The 18,351-nt window shown below is 46.1% G+C and overlaps 2 protein-coding genes across 2 annotated transcripts in view; one reads left to right on the forward strand and one right to left on the reverse strand.

The window, feature by feature from the left end:
* Nucleotides 1–16,657, forward strand: part of man2b1 (mannosidase, alpha, class 2B, member 1) — a 43,580-nt gene extending 26,923 nt beyond the window's left edge. The window contains 9 exon segments of the mRNA XM_069923196.1: nt 945–1,079; nt 2,949–3,050; nt 4,211–4,298; nt 6,556–6,636; nt 9,578–9,780; nt 9,782–9,812; nt 11,071–11,220; nt 11,725–11,827; nt 15,527–16,657. Of these exon segments, the coding sequence (XP_069779297.1) occupies nt 945–1,079; nt 2,949–3,050; nt 4,211–4,298; nt 6,556–6,636; nt 9,578–9,780; nt 9,782–9,812; nt 11,071–11,220; nt 11,725–11,827; nt 15,527–15,618 (985 nt within the window). The 3' untranslated portion in view covers nt 15,619–16,657.
* A 2-nt stretch (nt 16,658–16,659) lies between these two features.
* Nucleotides 16,660–18,351, reverse strand: part of trmt1 (tRNA methyltransferase 1) — a 41,488-nt gene continuing 39,796 nt past the window's right edge. The window contains exons 16-17 of the mRNA XM_069927412.1: nt 17,960–18,074; nt 16,660–17,557 (exon numbers count right to left, since the gene is read on the reverse strand). Coding sequence (XP_069783513.1) covers nt 17,486–17,557; nt 17,960–18,074 — 187 coding nt within the window. The 3' untranslated portion in view covers nt 16,660–17,485. The remainder of the gene's footprint in view (nt 17,558–17,959; nt 18,075–18,351) is intronic.

The following is an 18,351-nucleotide window of genomic DNA, read 5'->3' on the forward strand; positions in this document are numbered from 1 at the left end:
TGTTACCATGCTGTGTGTGTCTAAACTAAATTAAATTGTGCTCTTGTAAAAGGATGTCTCGAGAGCGATATAATGATCAAGAGTGATAGCATTTGAGAGATAAATAATGCCAAAGGTTGTCTGTTCTTCTTGCTGTGGGGGTACTTTGATGGAGACGGAATCGGACATTTTGGTGCCCGCAGTTTGAGACCGTAACTTTTGTAGCCCTTCAGACATTTTGGTGCCCAAAGTTTGGTGGTCCGGCTCCCCACTCCACACACCGTCTGCTACTGCTTGAACCCCCGGCGTTTCAGAAACTCCCTCCCCCCCCAATTCGTTATAATTTCCCAAAAGGCCTTGCTTTTGATTGTTCCCCAAATGTTTTTAACAATTTAAATATATGGGGGAAACCCATGCAGGCATGGGGGAAACTTACAAATTCCTTACAGACGGCACTGGGATTGAAACCCCGGATCCCCGGCGCTATAACAGCATTGCTCTAACCATGTCGCCCCAATGATGTTGAGCAGATCCACTTGGAAAGCAAGTTAACGTCCAAATCAGCTAGGGCAGTGGTTCTCAAACTTTTTCTTTCCTCTCACATACCACCTTAAGTAATCCCCATGCCATCGGTGCTCTATGATTAGTAAGGGATTGCATAAGGTGGGATGTGAGTGGGAAGGGAAGGTTGAGAATCACTGCTCTAGACTCAATTGTTACTGAAATTGACTGGCCCATTTCCTTATGAGTTCTGAAACCGTGCACATAACGAGTCCATTAAGTACAATTAAAACAGTGGTTTTCAAACTTTTTCTTTCCACCCACATCCTACCTTCAGTAATCCCTTACTAATCACAGAGCACTGATGGTATAGGGAATACTTAAGGTGGAATGTGAGTGGAAAGAAAACAACTGATCTAGGGAGATGGAAGAGCAGGGGAGGCATGTGACCAGATTTAAACATGCATCCTTTTTTTACAGACACCGTTGTTTCAGGAGGTTTATCAGAACTTCTCATCGTGGTGCTCACAGGTTGTCAGGCTGTACAAAAAGCAGAAGTTTGTGGAACTAGAATGGACCGTGGGGCCAATACCTGTTGAGTAAGTTCTCTGGGTTCCTACATGAAGGCACGCAGCCTCAAGATTCGGCGGATCGGATTTAAGGCAGATGAGGAGGAACTGCTTCTCCCAGAAAGCAGTGAATCTTTTTAGACATACAGCACGGTAACAAGCCCATGAGCCCAAATACCCCATTTAACCTACAATCTCTGTAGGGTTTCTGAAGGGTGGGAGAAAACAGGGAGGTCACGAAAGAACGAACAAACTCCTCGACAGCGGCGGATTCGAACCTGGGTTGTTGGCACTGCAATGGCGTTCCTTGGAATTCTCTGCCCACGGACGCAGTAGAGGCTGCCTCATTAAATGTATTTAAGACCGATTTGTGAATGTTGGGGAATTGAGGGCTTTGTGGGAACAAGCAGATGACTGGAGCTGAGTCCAGGTCCACATCAGCCACCGTCTTACTAAATGGGGCTCGATGAGCTGTTTCCTGTTCCTGTTCGTTATCTTCACGTTAGCTGGCAATTATATCTCGGTCGAGCGAGATCGCGAGTGTGGGGACCATAGGTCACAGGAAGAACGGCCAAAGGACACTTGGTCAAAGAAGGAGAGAGAGAGACCTGACAACACACTGTGTGTTGGACCTGAAACTTCTGTGCTTTAACGGCTTTGTACATTAAATCCCCTGATGTCCAGCACCTATGGGGATTGGTAGATGCTGGATAAATGAATTTTCTAGTTGCTTGAGATTGCGTGTTGGAGAACTGACTGCCAAGGCACCAATTTCATATTTTTTTGAACTTATTCCATGATTTTTTTTTTGCCAGTTACTTGAATTCCAGATAACGGGGCTTTTTACTGTACATGTAAAAGGGATGGGTCACGTCTCCAGAATGGAGGACCATCGCCTTCCCAAGATCGTATTATATGGCGAGCTCTCCACTGGCCACCGTGACAGAGGTGCACCAAAGAAAAGGTACAAGGACTGCCTAAAGAAAATCTCTTGGTGCCTGCCACATTGACCACCGCCAGTGGGCTGATAACGCCTCAAACCGTGCATCTTGGCGCCTCACAGTTTGGCGGGCAGCAGCCTCCTTTGAAGAAGACCGCAGAGCCCACCTCACTGACAAAAGGCAAAGGAGGAAAAACCCAACACCCAACCCCAACCAACCAATTTTCCCTTGCAACCACTGCAATCGTGTCTGCCTGTCCCGCATCGGACTGGTCAGCCACAAACGAGCCTGCAGCTGACGTGGACTTTTTACCCCCTCCATAAATCTTCGTCCGCGAAGCCAAGCCAAAGAAAAAAAAAAGGGTTGTAGGAACAACCATCTTTAAACACCAAGCTTTCCATGTTAAAGTACAATATGAATGCAGGAGGAACTCCCATGTCCATCGGAGGTAAATATATATAACCAAGGAGCCTGTACTCCTTCTCTTCCCCCCCCACCCTTTTTATTGAGACGCCTGCCCACATTGTGTTCACACTTCATCCCGAAATGTATATCTTTACCTTCTACGGACGCTGTGTGACCTCCAGCATTCTTTACTACAACCAGAGCACCTGCAGACTTCCGTGTTTCACTGGACGACACGGTTAGCCTTTACAGTGCCAGCAATCGGTACCGGGGTTCGAATCCCGCACTCTCTATACATTCTCCCCATGTCTTCGTGGGTTTTCCCTCCCGTGGTGGGGTCTGGTTTCCTCCCAGGATTCAAAATGGGGAGGGGGGGGGGAGGAGAAGTGTAGGTTAATTTGGGCGGCGCGGACTCGATAGCCGAAATTACCTGTTACTGTGCTGTGTGTCTAAATTTAAAAATTTTCAAATTTAACTCTAAGAAATATCTCCCTGAGCCTTCTGGGAAGAAGTGAAAACAGGCTATTAAATGTATCTTTCTTCTAAACCTCAGCGACCTATTGGGAAAGGAAGTAATCAGCCGTTTTGACACACCTTTGAAGACAAATGGAACTTTCTACACGGATTCCAATGGCAGGGAAATCCTAAAACGAAGGTAAGAACATTGATTGAGGATCCTATAAGGAAAAGGTGGTGGGTGCTGGCCTTTGGGGAGTAAATGGGAGAGCCTGAGAGATTGTATCCAAGACGTTACCAGAACTCTGGAGGTATGTGAGAGGCAGCGGCTGCCAAATGCAAAGCTAAACACGATGAGCTGGAGGACGTCAGCAGGTGGAAGAGCATAAATGGGAGAAGAATGGCCAGCATTTTAGGCCGGGAGTGGGACCATGTGCTAGAATCTGATGAGTCTTGTTTGACTCTGGGAGGCCATCTCAGCCCGGGGGAGTGGGCTAGGGGGACAGGAAATCGAAAGTTCCTGCGGCCAGGATTGAGGCACCCATGGCCAGACGGCCACAGTCAGTGCAGGTGCACTCGTAATTGGAGGAGGGGGCACTCGCCATCATGGAGGTGGCCATACTCTGGGGGGCGTAGCAGTGAGCGCTGTTACCGATTTAAAATTTAAATTAACAGGCCATTTCACCCCATGAATCCATGCCACCCAATTTACACCCAATTAATCTATACCTCCCCCCCCCCGTGAGTTTTGAAAGGTGGGAGGGAACCTGGAGCCCCCTGGGGAAAGCTCACACAGACATGGGAGAACATTACATATTCCTTACGGACAGCACAGGATTCGAACCCCAGTCCCTATCGCTGGCACTGTAAAGGCGAGGCACCAACCGCTCCACCAACCCTGCCACCCTACCTACCACAAACCACCGGTCCCACCCCAGGGAGGTGGCAAACATCCCACTCTGTGTTAAACCTGAAACCCAGCCAGGAGACAGCAACTTAGCACGCTGGCCACTTATTACAGGCTGTGTAAGGGGAAACACATAGAACAGGGAACACTACAGCACAGTACAGGCCATTTGGCCCATGATGTCGTGCCAACCTTTATAGACCTACCAAAATAAAAATGAAACCCACCCTACCCCGTAACCCTCTTAAACGTCCTTAATATTTCAGCCTCCACCACCACCCCCAGCAAACCCACAACTCTGTGTTTACCCCTAAACTTTCCTCTCTTCACTTTGTAGTTTGCTACTACTGCCCTGGGGTAAAAGGTGCTGTCTCTGCCTCTCAGGATCTTGTAGACCTCTATTAATTCACCTCATCACCTTGTGATCTGTAGCAAACCTTTTTGCTTTCAAGGAGAGATTATCGACCAACGTGGCCGTTAAGCCAAACGGAACCTGTTGCTGGGAACTATTACCCTGTGAACAGTCGTATCTACATAAAGGTAAATCTGTATTCAGTCATATTGGGTTCATGGCCGCCTCCTGGAATGAAGGCCTTGCTCATTTCACACTCAAGGCAAGGGCACTCCAACCCCTGTCATTGTTGACCACCTTTTCCTTTCCGCTCACATCCCACTGTAAGTATTCCCAATGCCGTCGGTGCTCTGTGATTAGTAAGGGGTTGCTTCAGGTGGGATGTGAGTGGGAAGGGAAGTTTGAGAGTCACTGCTCCAGACCCAATTGTGACTGAAATATTTTGATTGAGAAAAATTGTCATTGGCCCATTTCCTCTGGAGTTCTGAAACTGTGCACATGACGAGTCCATTAGGTACGATAAAAACAATGGTTTCAAACTTTTTCTTTTCACCCACATACCACATTAAGAAATCCCTTACTAATCACAGAGCACCCATGGCAGAGGGAATACTTAAAGTGGGATGTGAGTGGAAAGAAAAAGGTTGAGAACTACTGGTCTCGTCATTGCCTCAGGCACACGGGGATGGTGCTGATTTGTTTTTCTGTTTTTGATGTATTGCATCATAATCATTTTACAGTAAAACTCCTGGAATCCGGCACCTATGGGGATTGTTAGATGCTGGATAAGTGTATTTTCCGGTTACTTGAGAGTTAACTTTCTTTCTTTTCTTTCTTTGGCTTGGCTTCGCGGACGAAGATTTATGGAGGGGGTAAAAAGTCCACGTCAGCTGCAGGCTCGTTTGTGGCTGACCAGTCCGATGCGGGACAGGCAGACACGATTGCAGCGGTTGCAAGGGAAAATTGGTTGGTTGGGGTTGGGTGTTGGGTTTTTCCTCCTTTGCCTTTTGTCAGTGAGGTGGGCTCTGCGGTCTTCTTCAAAGGAGGCTGCTGCCCGCCAAACTTAATGCCTAACTAATACACCTGGATTAAGAATAAACAGTTTAAAAAACAAAACAAAAATACTACACTGTACTGACATTGAACAAACTTCATTTGCATGAAGGACCTTACTTTATTTTCATTTACATTCTTTTGAAAACATTTAACCTTTGCTACATCTTCAGGTTCCTCCCCCTCCACGGAGCCGCCCAAAAGACTAACAATAACATTATAGATAATTAAATCCCCTCCCATTTTAATACACTCCAAAGACCCAACGGCGAGCGGCCTCAACCAGCTCTTCATCCTGGGTGACGCCATTGCCATTTCACACAACTTTATTCAAACAGCTGCTCCAACCAAAGCCTGACCAAGGCTCTCCGCTGGCTGAATATTTGCTCCCATCTTCACCAAAAGTCCATGTGTTACCTCAGCGAATATTTATTTTCACCATTTTAAATTTTTGCCGGTTGCTTGAATTCTAGATAACTGGGGCTTTACTGCATTTCAAGCTCATTCACGGGACATGAACGTCACTGTGAAGGCCTCCATTTACTGCTCTGGAACGCTTAAATAGGCTTTTCACTTCGATAACTCAGTGGTCAGAGCACTGGTCTCGTAAACTGGGGGTCACGAGTTCTTTCCTTGCTGGGGCCTCATTTGGACAAAGTGGTGACTCTCTGTCTTCCTTACGGTAGACAAGGTTAAAGAATTTCATGTAATTTACATTCTAAATGTCGTATAACGTGACAACAATGGAACCTTTACCTTTAAATCTGGCGCTGCTTACTAGTCCCTTTATTTAGAATTTAGACACACAGCACGGTAACAGGCCCTTCTGGCCCACAAGCCCGTGCCGCCCAATTACACCTACAACCAGAGTACGATTTGGAGGGTGGGAGGAAACCCAAGCAGACCCGGGGAGAATGTACAAACTCCTTACAGCCAGCTTCACATAGGTGGGACTAGTGGAGCTTCACGTAGATCGGTGCGAACTAGAAGGGCTGAGATGGCCTGTTTCCGTACTGTAGATTGTTATATGTATCTTTGCCGAAAAGAATGCTGTCTGTCCTGCTGAGTTTCTCCAGCCCTTTTGTGCATTGACCGTTTAAACCAGATACTTATTACCAGCTTAAACTATTTAAATGGTTTTGAAATGTGCACCGAATGCAGCCATCTCTCTGGATTGAAGCCTGGAACACAACCACTATTATGATGGGACTTGAACTGTACAGCAGTGACTGCTGTCTGTTACCCAAGACAACTCTTACTCCTCCACAGGGTGATGCCAGCTTGGATCCAGGACCTTGAGCGCCACCATGGATGAGGCCAGATGGGAGAGGAGGGTGGGATTTGGCCATCCGAGCTCTTGGGATTAGACTAATGGCACTATTAATGTTTCAGGATGGCAAGATCCAGCTGACTGTATTGACTGACCGATCACAAGGAGGGAGCAGTGTCACAGATGGTTCATTGGAGCTTATGGTAAGACCCTTCTGTTTAAGTCCCAGCCAGGAAGGTGTGGTGGAGACAGTGCTAGTGAGGTGGGGGAAGGGCTGGGAGGCAGGAAGATGGGGTGGGGACGGGTGCAGTGAGGGCTGGCAGGAAGATGGGGGCGGAATTGGGGCAGTCCGAGGCCTAACAGGGAGGTGGGGGAAGAGATGGGGGCAGAGCAGCGAGGCCAGCCAAGGAACGGGGCTGGTAAGATCAGGCAGGAAGATGCGGGGCTGGGTGGGGGGGAGGTGGTGAGGGATGGGGGCAGTGTAGCGAGGCCAGCCAAGGAATAGGCAGGAAGATGCGGAGCTGGAGGGGGGGGGGGGGTGGTGGTGCTGATGACAAAATTACCAATGCAATGTGGAATTTAGAGTAATTGGTTGGCAAATGCCTGAACTGATCGAGGCCACTTTTATCTTGCACCCCTGGAATTGTGAATATTTATCTTTTTTTGTGCAGTAGTTTAACGTATACTATGGAGTTTTGTTGAGAAGCATCTGTTTGGCTGCAGCAAGTAAGAATTTTGAGTGTATGTGCTGTGTGTATAATAGTAAACTCACTACAAATTCCTCAACATGTTAATGTTACTACAGCAAAGTGACACATCCTTAATGCCTTGCCTATTCTAACCATAACCGCTACAGCCATGTTACAGACACAGAGATTTGAGAGTATCCAGGTCAAATATTAGATAGGTGGAGCACTACTCAAACAGAGAAGGGTGGTCTTGATTGGGTACGAATCGAGAAGCCTTCAATACTGAATGGGGAAAGGGGCATAGCTAGAGGAGTTTCTGCCTCAATGCTTCTAACGATCTCTGGTGCCACAGTCTGTGTGGCGTTCCCACCTTCTCGCCGTGACCGCATGGACTTCGGTTTCCTACGTTCTGAAGACGTGTAGATGACTGGTGGGGGAAGGAGGATGTTAGGGAGAGGATGAATAATTGGGGTTAAATGTAAGATCAGCCGTAGAGCATGAAAACAGATCCTTCAGCTCCATTCACTCAAACTGACCACCCACACTAGTCCCACCTACCTGTGTTTGGCCTTTATCCTTCTAAATGTTGCAGTAGGTACAGCCTGAACCATCCCCTCTGGCAGCTTGATCTATACATTCATCACTATCTGTGTCTATTTAATTTTGACATACAGCACGGAAATGGGCTATTTCAGCCCACAGGTCCATGTCACGCCCAATTAATCTACCCCCCACCCCCGGTACGTTTCGGGGAAAATCCACGCAAACACGGGGAGTACAAACTCCTTACAGACAGCGCAAGATTCAAACCTCGGTCCCGATTGCTGGCGCTGTAAAGGCGTGGCTCTAGCCGTTACCCTGAGGTTGCTATTAAATCGTTTACCCACTCCCTGCATCTTAAACCAATGTCCCTCTGGTTCTCCATTCCCCTACTTTGGCTAAAAGATTCTGTGCCTTCTATTCCTCTCCCGATTTTGTACATCTCTGTGAGATCACCCCTCATCCTCCTGCTCTCCAAGGAATGAAGGCTCAACCGCTCCCCGTAGCTCCGGATTGTGACGGGTCAGGCACAGATGTTGTGGGCTGAAGGGCGCATCCGGTCACTCCCTATGGCATGATACACGAGGGGCATAAGTTGATGGTTATTTGTAAAAGCAATTTTTACCCAGAGTAATAGATTCTGGAATTCTGACGCCCAGCATAGAAGAGGAAAAAAAAGACACAATAAAACCTCTGTTATCTCTGAGGAATGGTAGAAGCCGGATAAGTGAAATTTCCGGTTGCGTGATTGGTAAACTAGACATACAGCCCTTCCAGCCCCTGCTGCCCAATTGACCTACAACCCCGGTACATTTTTGAGCGAGGGAGGAGACCTGAATGCCCCAGTGGAAACCCACACAGACGCAGGGAGAACTTACAAACTCCTTACAGAAAGCGTGGGATTTGAATCCCGGTCCCAATTGCTGACGCTGTAACAGTGGTGCGCTAATCGTTGCTACCCTATTATTTATTTATTTTCTGGATTTTTTTTTTTAACCAGTTGCTTGAGGCTGCGGGTTGCTTGAAATTTGGAATACAGGGGTTTTACTATACATTATTTTTTGACATGGAAGTAGGTAATTCAGCCCTTCAAGTCTATGCTGACTCACTAGTCCCATTGCCTACTCTTCTCACATTTCCCATCAATTTATGCCCCCCCCCGATCCAACACCTACACACTGGAGGCAATTTACAGCAGCCAGTTAAACTATCAATCCGTACATCCTTGGGATGGGTGGAAACGTATATAGAACATTACAGTACAGGCCCTTCGGCTATCAATGTTGGGCTGACCCATATATTCCTAAAAAAATTTACTAAACCCTCCTTATCCTCTAACCCTCTATTTTTCTTTCATCATGTGTCTGTCCAACAGTCTCTTTAATGCCCCTGATATTTCACTTTTCATCACCATCCCTGGCAAGGCATTCTGGACACCCCAACTCTGTGGAGAAAAAAAAAACACTTACCCCTGATGTCTCCCTTCACTTTGTACAGATGTCCTCTGGTGTTTGCTGACCCTGCCCTGGGAAACAGGTGCCTCTCATAATCTTGTAGACCTCTATCAAGTCTCCTCTCATCCTTCTACACTCCAAAGAGAAAAGTCCCAGTTCTGCTAACCTTGCCTCATAAGACTTATTTCCCAGTTCAGGCAATATCCTGGTAAATAAATCTCTTCTGTATCTTCTCCATAGCTTCCACATCCTTCCTACAGGCAGGGAGAATGTGCAAACTCCACACAGACGAACCTGAAGCTGTGTGCCACACACAATATTAATTTTATTTTTAAATGTAACTTGAGATGCTGCAAAAAGGAGAGCTTGACAAAGGCTGGGAGAGTGAGTGAGACTATCTAGATGGAGACAAATGGCCAGATGACCTCTTATGCTGTGAATCTGTCTGATCTCCCTGACAGCTACATCGGAGACTGCTACACGACGATCACAGAGGTGTCGATGAGGCCTTATCAGAGCTTGGCTATGATGGCAAGGGGCTGACAGTGCGAGGAAAGCACTTTGTCTTCCTTGATTCGGTCGACGACTCCCCGGAGCTGCACCGACTGAGGGCTGAGTCGGAGTATTTGGCTCCACTGGCAGTGATGGGCGTGGGCTCAGAGACTCTACAGCGAACACCGGACTCCCATTATGGAGGTAACCCAGCATGAAATCTGCACAACACGGACAGAGCAGCGGCAGGGATTTCCTTTCAGGATGTTCAGAGGATATGTTAAGTCGTCCAAAATTTTCGTGTCATTTGTGATGGTTTAATAGAAATCCACAGTACAGGCCCTTCAGCCACAGTGTTGAGCTGACATCAGAACATACTCTAACTGCCGAGACTTCCCCACAGCAAGACCCTCCATTTCTCCCTGCTCCATGTACCTATCTAAAAGGTCCGATGTACCTGCCTCCAGCACTGTTGCCAGCAGTGCATTCTATATATCCACTACTGTATGTGAAAACTTGCATCCTCCCAACCACCTTAAATCTATGCACCCACGTGATAGCCATTTCAGCCCTGGGGAGAAAAAAAAACCTCTGGCCATCCACACAATCAATGCCTCTATCAGGTCACTCATCCCACATTCTCTGCCACTCCAGTGGAGAAAAGACCCAAGTTCACTCAACCCAACCTCACAAGGCCCGCTTGCCAAATATCCTCTCAATAGCATCCACATCCTTCCTGTCGTGAGATGAACCAGAAATAAAGAACAATATTCCAAGTGGGTTCTAACCGAGATCTTGTATATCTGGAACATTAGCTCGCGGCTCTCGAACTTGGTCCCATGGTTAATGAAGACAACACTGCCATAGAACATGGCAGAACAGAAAACAGGCCATTTGGCTCTTCTAGTCTGTGCCAAAATATCATTCCACTAGTCCCACTGGCCTGTACCCAGTCCATCACCCTCCAGACCTCTCCCATCCATGTATCTATCCAATTTATCACATTTATGTCAGATGGCAGCTCGTTCCACATTTGCACCACTCTCTGAGTGAAGAAGTTCCCCCTAAAACCATGTCCTTTCTCTCCTAATTTGGGGAAAGAGCCTACCCACATTTACTCTGTCTATACCCCTTATAATTTTGTAAACCGCTATCAAATCTCCCTTCATTCTTCTACGCTCCAAGGAATAAAATCCCAACCTGTTTAATCTTTTCCTGTATCTCAACTCCTGAAGACCCGGCAACATCCTAGTAAATTTTCTCTGCACTCTTTCAATCTTACTGATATCCTTCCTGTAGTTAAGCAACCAGATCAATACAGAACATGGAACTTCTGTGGGATGCGTTGAACAGTCTGGGGTGGCTTTACTCTGAATAGAGAGTTGAGGCTTGAGCCCGAAATACATTAAAATTATTATTTTTTGTATAATTTTTGAGGTTCTTGTTTTCCTGACTTTTACAGTTCTCAGGTCTGAAGGAAGAGCTTCCCCACAACATCCACCTCCTCACCTTGGCTCAGTGGGACTCCGAGTTCGTGGTTCTACGCCTGGAGCACCAGTTTGAACTGAGAGAGAGCAGAGTCTACTCCAAGCCCCAGACCGTGAATCTGGATGTAGGTTCCTTGATTGTTTGGAAGCAGCTGAGAATTGGGGGGTGGGGGGGGGGGGCGGTGGGGTGGTGTTGGAGGAGCAGATTTCCATTCATCATCATTGCATTCAATTTATCCAGTGCTTCTCTGTAAGCTTAGAATGGAAGCAGCTAGATTCCAAGTGGGAGATCCAGGCAGAAAGATGGATGAGTATTTCATCAGGGACTTTGAACTAACCCAGAGCCAGTGCTGGTCTGCAGTTGCATGCAGTCAGTTTTAAAAATAAGTAAAATGGGTGCAGATGCTCGCCTGTTGGACATGGATAGGACAGAAGAGGAAAGGTAAGAATTGATCGGGAGATGCCAAAGGTCAGTTTGATGCAATGGGCTCTACACCTCTAATGGTCAAAGCTTGGGCAATGTTAACTACTTGATAGAAGGACATTTTCAACCAGGTTCTTCAGAGGAGGGGAACATAATGACCTTGATGCTGATTTATTTTAATCTCCCTCCCTCTCTTGCCCTGCAGCATTTGTTTTCTGCTTTTGACATCACATCTGTGGAGGAAATGTCTCTGGGTTTCAACCAGCGGAAAAAGGACATGTCCAGGTTCACCTGGAAAACTGCACAAGGTTGGTCCTGCCATTTCCAGGCTTCTAACCCTTTACTCAGACTGCTTTCCTTCCCCGTCCCCCCTCTGCACAGCAGCAGAACCTGGGGATGTGGGCAGGGATAACGTTGATTCGAAGGAGTGAAACACGGTCTGCAGACACTGTGATTGTAGTAAAAACACACAGTAAATGCTGAAGGAACTTGGTGGGTCTCGCAGCGTCCACAGGAGGAAAAGATACATCATTGACACTTCAGGCCTGAGCCCTTCTTCAAGGTAATAAACAAAGAACAGGAAGGTGTCAGAATAAAGACTGGAGTATAGCAGGGGGAGGAATCCAGATCAACAAAAGGGTGTTCATTGGATACAAGGTGAAAATTGATTTTGGCTGGATGAGAGACCGATAGCTGGGTGAAAGAACAAGGGGGGGGGGGGCGTTTAAAACAGAAACTGGAGAAGTCGACATTAATACCATCCAGATGGAGGGTGAGGGTTAGATGCTGTTCCTCCTATTTGCAGGTGGACTCAGTCTGGCAGTGCACGAGACCATGGACAGAGATGTCAGCAAGGGATTGGGACAGGGGGGAGAGTGGCCCTTCAACAGGTGGATAAAGAGCCTGCTGGAGAGGATGCCAGTGACTCAATTCCCTTTGATACCTTCTGCAAGGGAGATGAAGGCTTGTTAATCAAAGCCGATCATCTTCTATTTACTCCAGACAGACCTAATGGCTTCTTCCCTGCAACAATACAAAAAGCAATGGTCGCCTCGGACTCATCGGTTCACTTTGTTCTCCCCACTTCTCTGCAACTTAGTGCATCATAAGAAATAGGAGTCGGCCATTCGAGCCCGCTCCGCCATTCAGTGAGATCGTGGCTGATCCGATGGGCTCATCTCCAACTACGGCCTTTTCCCCATATCTCTTAATTCCCCTACTATGTTAAAATCTCTCCAACTTTGTCTTAAATATATTGACTGAGGCCGCCTCCACTGCTTCAATGGGCAGCGAATTCCACAGATTCAGCACCCTCTGGGAAAAGCAGCTCTTCCTCATCTCCTTCCTAAATCTACTCCCCTGATTATTGAGGCCACGTCCCCTAGTTCTAGACTCCCCAAATAGGAACAACTTACCTGTTGTACCTCTATCTCAGGGGTGGCCACCCTTGTAATTTAGACGTTTTGGCCCACAAGTCCAAAACGGGTGTAATTGGGAGGCAAGGAATCGTAGGCCAAAATGGCCTGTTACCATTCTGTATGTCCAAACTAAAAAAGGTTGGCCACCCCGACTGCAACCTTATCCTCATTTTTCTCCAGTTTCTAATTGACCCAAACCTACCTCTAAACTTCCCATCACCTCAGTAAGGCAGCCAGCGCACTGAAGGGCCCATTCTACCCCAGCCACATTCTCCTCCTTCCTCCTGTTGGTAAGAAAGTTTGTACATGTGCAGTTGCACCCCAACAGGATCAGAGACTGGCCCCCCCACCTATCAGGTTCCTGAATAAACTTCACAGCAATGCATTAATTGATTTTTAAAACAATGTACAGCACAGTAACAGGTCCTTCCGGCCCACAAACTAGTGCCCCCAATTAACCTACAAGCCCTGTTCATTTTTGAAGGAAATCAAAGCAGACATGGGGAGAATGTAGAAACTCTTTACAGACAGCACTGGATTCGAACCTGGGTCACTGGCGCTTAAATAGTGTCGTGCCAACCGTGCTGCCCACAGTTTTGCTGAACCACACACACTGTAATGTTCTCTTGTTCTTCTGCTTGTGTACTGTGTACTGGATTGCTCTTGAAATGAACCCTTCTCGCTATACCAGGTATAACATGACAATTAACTTGAGCTTAGCCATTTCTTTCTATGGATGGCCCGCTAAGAATCGTTGGCATTTTCAAGTCAGTTCCAGCTATACCATCTATTGTCATATGCTTCCCCCAATGTCCATCTTCATGTGGACCTGGTTAATCGGTGTCTAGGCTGATGTCCCCAACCTTCCCTGGCGCTTATATTTAAATCCAGGCAGTTAGATGAAAGATGGACAGTTTTTCTGGGTTCTAAGGAACCAACTTCCTGGTGGAAAACATGGGGCTTTGGCAATATGATTGAAACACAAGAACATCCTGAGTCTCCTAAAATTAAAGATTAATCTTTGAGATAAAAACACAAAGCTTAAGAGACTCCAGCAGGTCAAATAGTAACCAACATTTTGGGCTCGAGCCCTTCAAGGTACAAGCCAGCACCCGGACAAAAATGTTTCATGTATGTATCTTTATCTATAAAATGCACTGTTTGACCAGCTGAGTTTCTCCAGCCTTGTGCTTTTACTTCAACCACGGTGTCTGCATACTTTCATGCTTTACTCATTTATCTTTGAGACATCTAAGAAATAAGAAAGTCCGGCAGTTGGGGAAGAATGACCATGCAACACACATTCTGGAGAAACTCAGCGGGTCACAAAGGAAGCAAAGGGTATGCAACGATTCGAGCCTGAGCCCTGTCCGAATAAAAAGGTGGGGGTGGGGGGTGCTGGGAAAGAGATGTCGACAGGAGATGGATGGTGTTTGTGGGAACCAACTGTTTCCCTCGAAATGTCTTTTAATTTTGCAAAGCAACAGATGGTCCTGCACTAGAACATGATCAAGAAAACCAATCTGTGCAAAGAGGTACAAGGAAGGATGAAGGCAGATATTAAGCAGGGCCTTTGTGATGTCTATACTCCTAATTGTGGTCTTTTTGAAGTCTGAATTCAATCATGGTTCTTCTGGTTATGACTTCAAGTGACAGAACTATCGAAAGAAAAAGGTCAGAGCATCGGGACCTGGCGCCTGAACATATGACCATCAGTAAAACCCCCAGTATCTGGCACCTATGGGGATTGGTAGATGCCAGCAAGTGAATTTGCCGACTGCTTGAGGTTAAGTGTTGTGTGATTGGTGAACTAACCGCTTGGGCCGCCAATTTTAAACTTATGTATTTTTGAGGTTTAGACTAGCGGGGGAGTAGCTATGTCATATAGACCACCGAGCGCTGAGCTGTGAGGGAAAAGTGACACCCGCCTAGCTAGCCAGATCAGCCAAATCATCCCTAGTGATCAATGGGGTGACAGATGTCGCAGCCAGATCGCCCTCACACCCAAACTTATGTATTTAATTTTTTTTTTTTGCCGGTTGTTCAAGTTCCGGATAACAGGAATTTTACTGTACTATAATTAGATTTGGGCTTCCTCAAGAGGCCAGAATTAGACAGCACAGAGGGTGACAAGGCCTGAGATTAGGAGGAGCTTGGATGTGAAGACAAAGGTGAGAAGTGTTAGAGAAACATGTCTATTGCTTTAGGAGGGAGAGAGCAGGAGTGATTGATGAAATAAACAGAGTTTTTATAATCTCAGAAAGGAAATATTAAGGGAAACCAGTCGGGGGGCCATGACTGGAAATATCGTATATACTCATGTAATTAAGAGAGGGGGTTGACTTTTACACGGGTCAAACTTTTGACTGCAGTAAGTACCTGCGTCATTCAGGGAGGTGGATGCTCCAATGGGTCTGCGATTGGGGAAGTCATGAGCTACGGTAGGCGGCGGGAGCTCAGATGGGCAGGGCCCCAAAGAAAGGAGGAACCTTTACACAGTATTGACTACTACACGATATGTTCGGTGAATGTAATCGGTTTTGTACAGTGCCTGGAATATTACTGATACCTTGTGCTCTATTTTTCTAGAGGTGACAGGCTACTACCCATCCTCCAACCACACTCTGACACTTCATCCAATGGAAATTCGTACATTCCGTATTCGCATTCGCCACGGCTAACCGCCCACGCATCAGCTAACCAGGACTGAGAAGGCCGCAAGAATGAGCCAAATAATCGAGCACATGAAATTCCCGAACCAATCCACGCAGGGTCTTTTAACCTTTGCTGGATAGTGCCTTCCACTGCTCAAACACTCTTCACCCACATTAGGTCATCTCTTGTCGTAGCTCTTGCACTTTTTAATTCACGTTTTGTGAGTTTGAGCTTTATTTGAGGGGGGGGTGGTGGGGTGGTCAGACAATCCCTTCCCAGCTGATGGCCTACTACTTTCCCAAAGTGATGGGCATCTTCTTGCCTCCTTTTTGGTTGCAATGGTTTGGGGAAAGTGACCAGAAGCAATTGGCTAATATTTTGGTTCCATATCCCCCTTCACTCAAAGGTGTTTTCAGGGAGGATTTGTGATACCTTTTTTTTAAGCAAGCTAAATATCATTTCAGTGTGGTCAAAGAGGAGATTTTATAAGCATGCAATGTATCCTTTTTTAACGCCATTTATTCAAAGGATACAACATTTTATACTATGTTCCTTCCCCCTTCAAACCTATCCTTTGCTGGAACCCTTCTTGCAGCAGGATTACATTCTGACTGAACTGGTCAATTTTCTGTTCCCCCTTCCGCATCTACACAAAGTGAAGAGAATCTGGCTTCAGGGACAATGTGCAATCAGTTTTTAAATAAAGTCCAGCTTTGGATACTCTTGTATACAAACTCCTATTTGCATCAGTTATTGAAGAAAGATTTATATGGAGTATTTAAATTTTGATATCTCTGATCTAGCATGGAACCCTCCCCATTATTAGAACGATGTGAAACTGCCCGTGGGCTTGGCGTGGTTCTTCTGCCCTCAGACAGCTGGGGAAGATTGAGGCAATGCTGGATTTGGAGAGGAGCACATACAGGCAAATGATTGGCATTTAAGGGACTTCATGTGCTTGAAGAAATAGAAGTGATTGATGGAAGCATCTGACATGAAACATCAATTTGTGCCATTGTTTTTTTAAAAGCAAAAAAAAAAAATGAAATAAACCTCAGGTCAAGATATTGTGATTGTGGTTTTTTTTTATATATACAAAAGTCCTTGTGCTAACATTCATAGAGGGCTAATAGTATTGGAGCAGTGGTTTTCAAACATTTTCTTAAGGTGGGATGTGAGTGGGAAGGGAAGGTTGAGAATCACTGCTCTTGACCTAATTGTTACTGAACTATTTTGCTTGGGAAAAATTGTCATTGGCCCATTTCCTTTGGAGTTCTGAAACCGTGCACATAACGAGTCAATTAGGTACGATTAAAACAGTGGTTTTCAAACTTTTTCTTTCCACCCACATACCACCTGAAGCAATCCCTTTCTAATCACAGAGCACCGACTTACTTAAAGCGATATGTGAGTGGAATGAAAAAAAAATTCAAAATCACTGTTGGTCGTCAGTGGTGGAGAAATCAGGGGAAAGGAATTTGAAGGAACAAATGCATTCAATTAAAGGATTCCCACCAGCAATGAATTTAATCCACAATTTTCAAGGTACCTCTGCTTGAAAGGGGTTACTAAGGTCAAGCTTTGGATCAACAGTAAAAATTGACCTTGGTACCCTCACCAAATGAGGGATCAGCAAAATCCCATCTCACCTGTACCACTCAGGGATGAGGCATGATTGGGCACTGACTTCCTGGAACTGCACCCCCAATCAGTGTTACACTTCAGCTATGAATTTCTTTTAAAAGTGCACTTTAATTAAAAATAAAGCTGAAGCCCTGCATTGTACTATACATCCTATTTACATATTCAGCACCACTTATAGCAAGGGCATGGAATTAGCATTTCTAATCAATCACAACTGCAGATTCTTGGGGCAGATGCTTTGGAGAACTTTCAATTGGCCTCTGCCATCCCGCTCTCCTGTTGATGTGAATAATGACACTCCTCTCCGTATGTGCAGTTACCCTGCAGTGGGATGGGAAAAGATCAGGCATCATTTATATATTATATAAAAGCAGAGGTGAATAATGTATTAATACCCCATTTTAAAGGTCTTGTATTTTAATTTAGACATACAGGGCATTTCAGCCCACGAGTCCATGCCACCCAATTTACACCCCATTAACCTACACCTCCGGTACATTTTGAATGGTGGGAGGAAACCCAGAGCCCCCGGAAATAACCCACACAGGGAGAATGTACAAACACCTTACAGAGAGCGTGGGATTCAAACCCCAATTGCTGGCGCTGTAAATGCGCTGCATTAACTGCAAGGCCGACCGTGCCACTCTATATGGCGAAAGCATCCATATCACAGTCCAAAATAAAAGTGGTAAATGAAATTTTGCCATAAATTAGTGCTCTTACCATCCTGAACTTTTTACAGAGGATTGGTTTCCCATCTTCCGGATCTTCATGCCGCTGCCTCCGTTTGTTCTGCAGCCGTTTTCTTTTTTCCTCCAGACATGGATGGATTCCCCCACTAGGAGACACAAAGTACCAATCTGTGAACACACCAGCCTGTTCCTCATTGAAGAGGGAAACCACTGTTAGGTCTGAGACCAAATCTAGCACAGAGAGAATCCCTTAGTGCGGGCAGTTCTGGTTACCCAGCTAAATAGGAGGATTGAAAGGGGTGCAGAGGAGATTCTCCAGGGTATTTCTGGGACTGGAGTGCTTGAGTGTAGGAGTGATCTTATAAATGTTTTAGAGATATGTCATGGTAACAGGCCACTTTGGCTCACAAGTTTGTGCCGCCA

The sequence above is a fragment of the Narcine bancroftii genome, chromosome 3, assembly GCF_036971445.1.
Source record: "Narcine bancroftii isolate sNarBan1 chromosome 3, sNarBan1.hap1, whole genome shotgun sequence".
NCBI lineage: Eukaryota > Metazoa > Chordata > Chondrichthyes > Torpediniformes > Narcinidae > Narcine > Narcine bancroftii.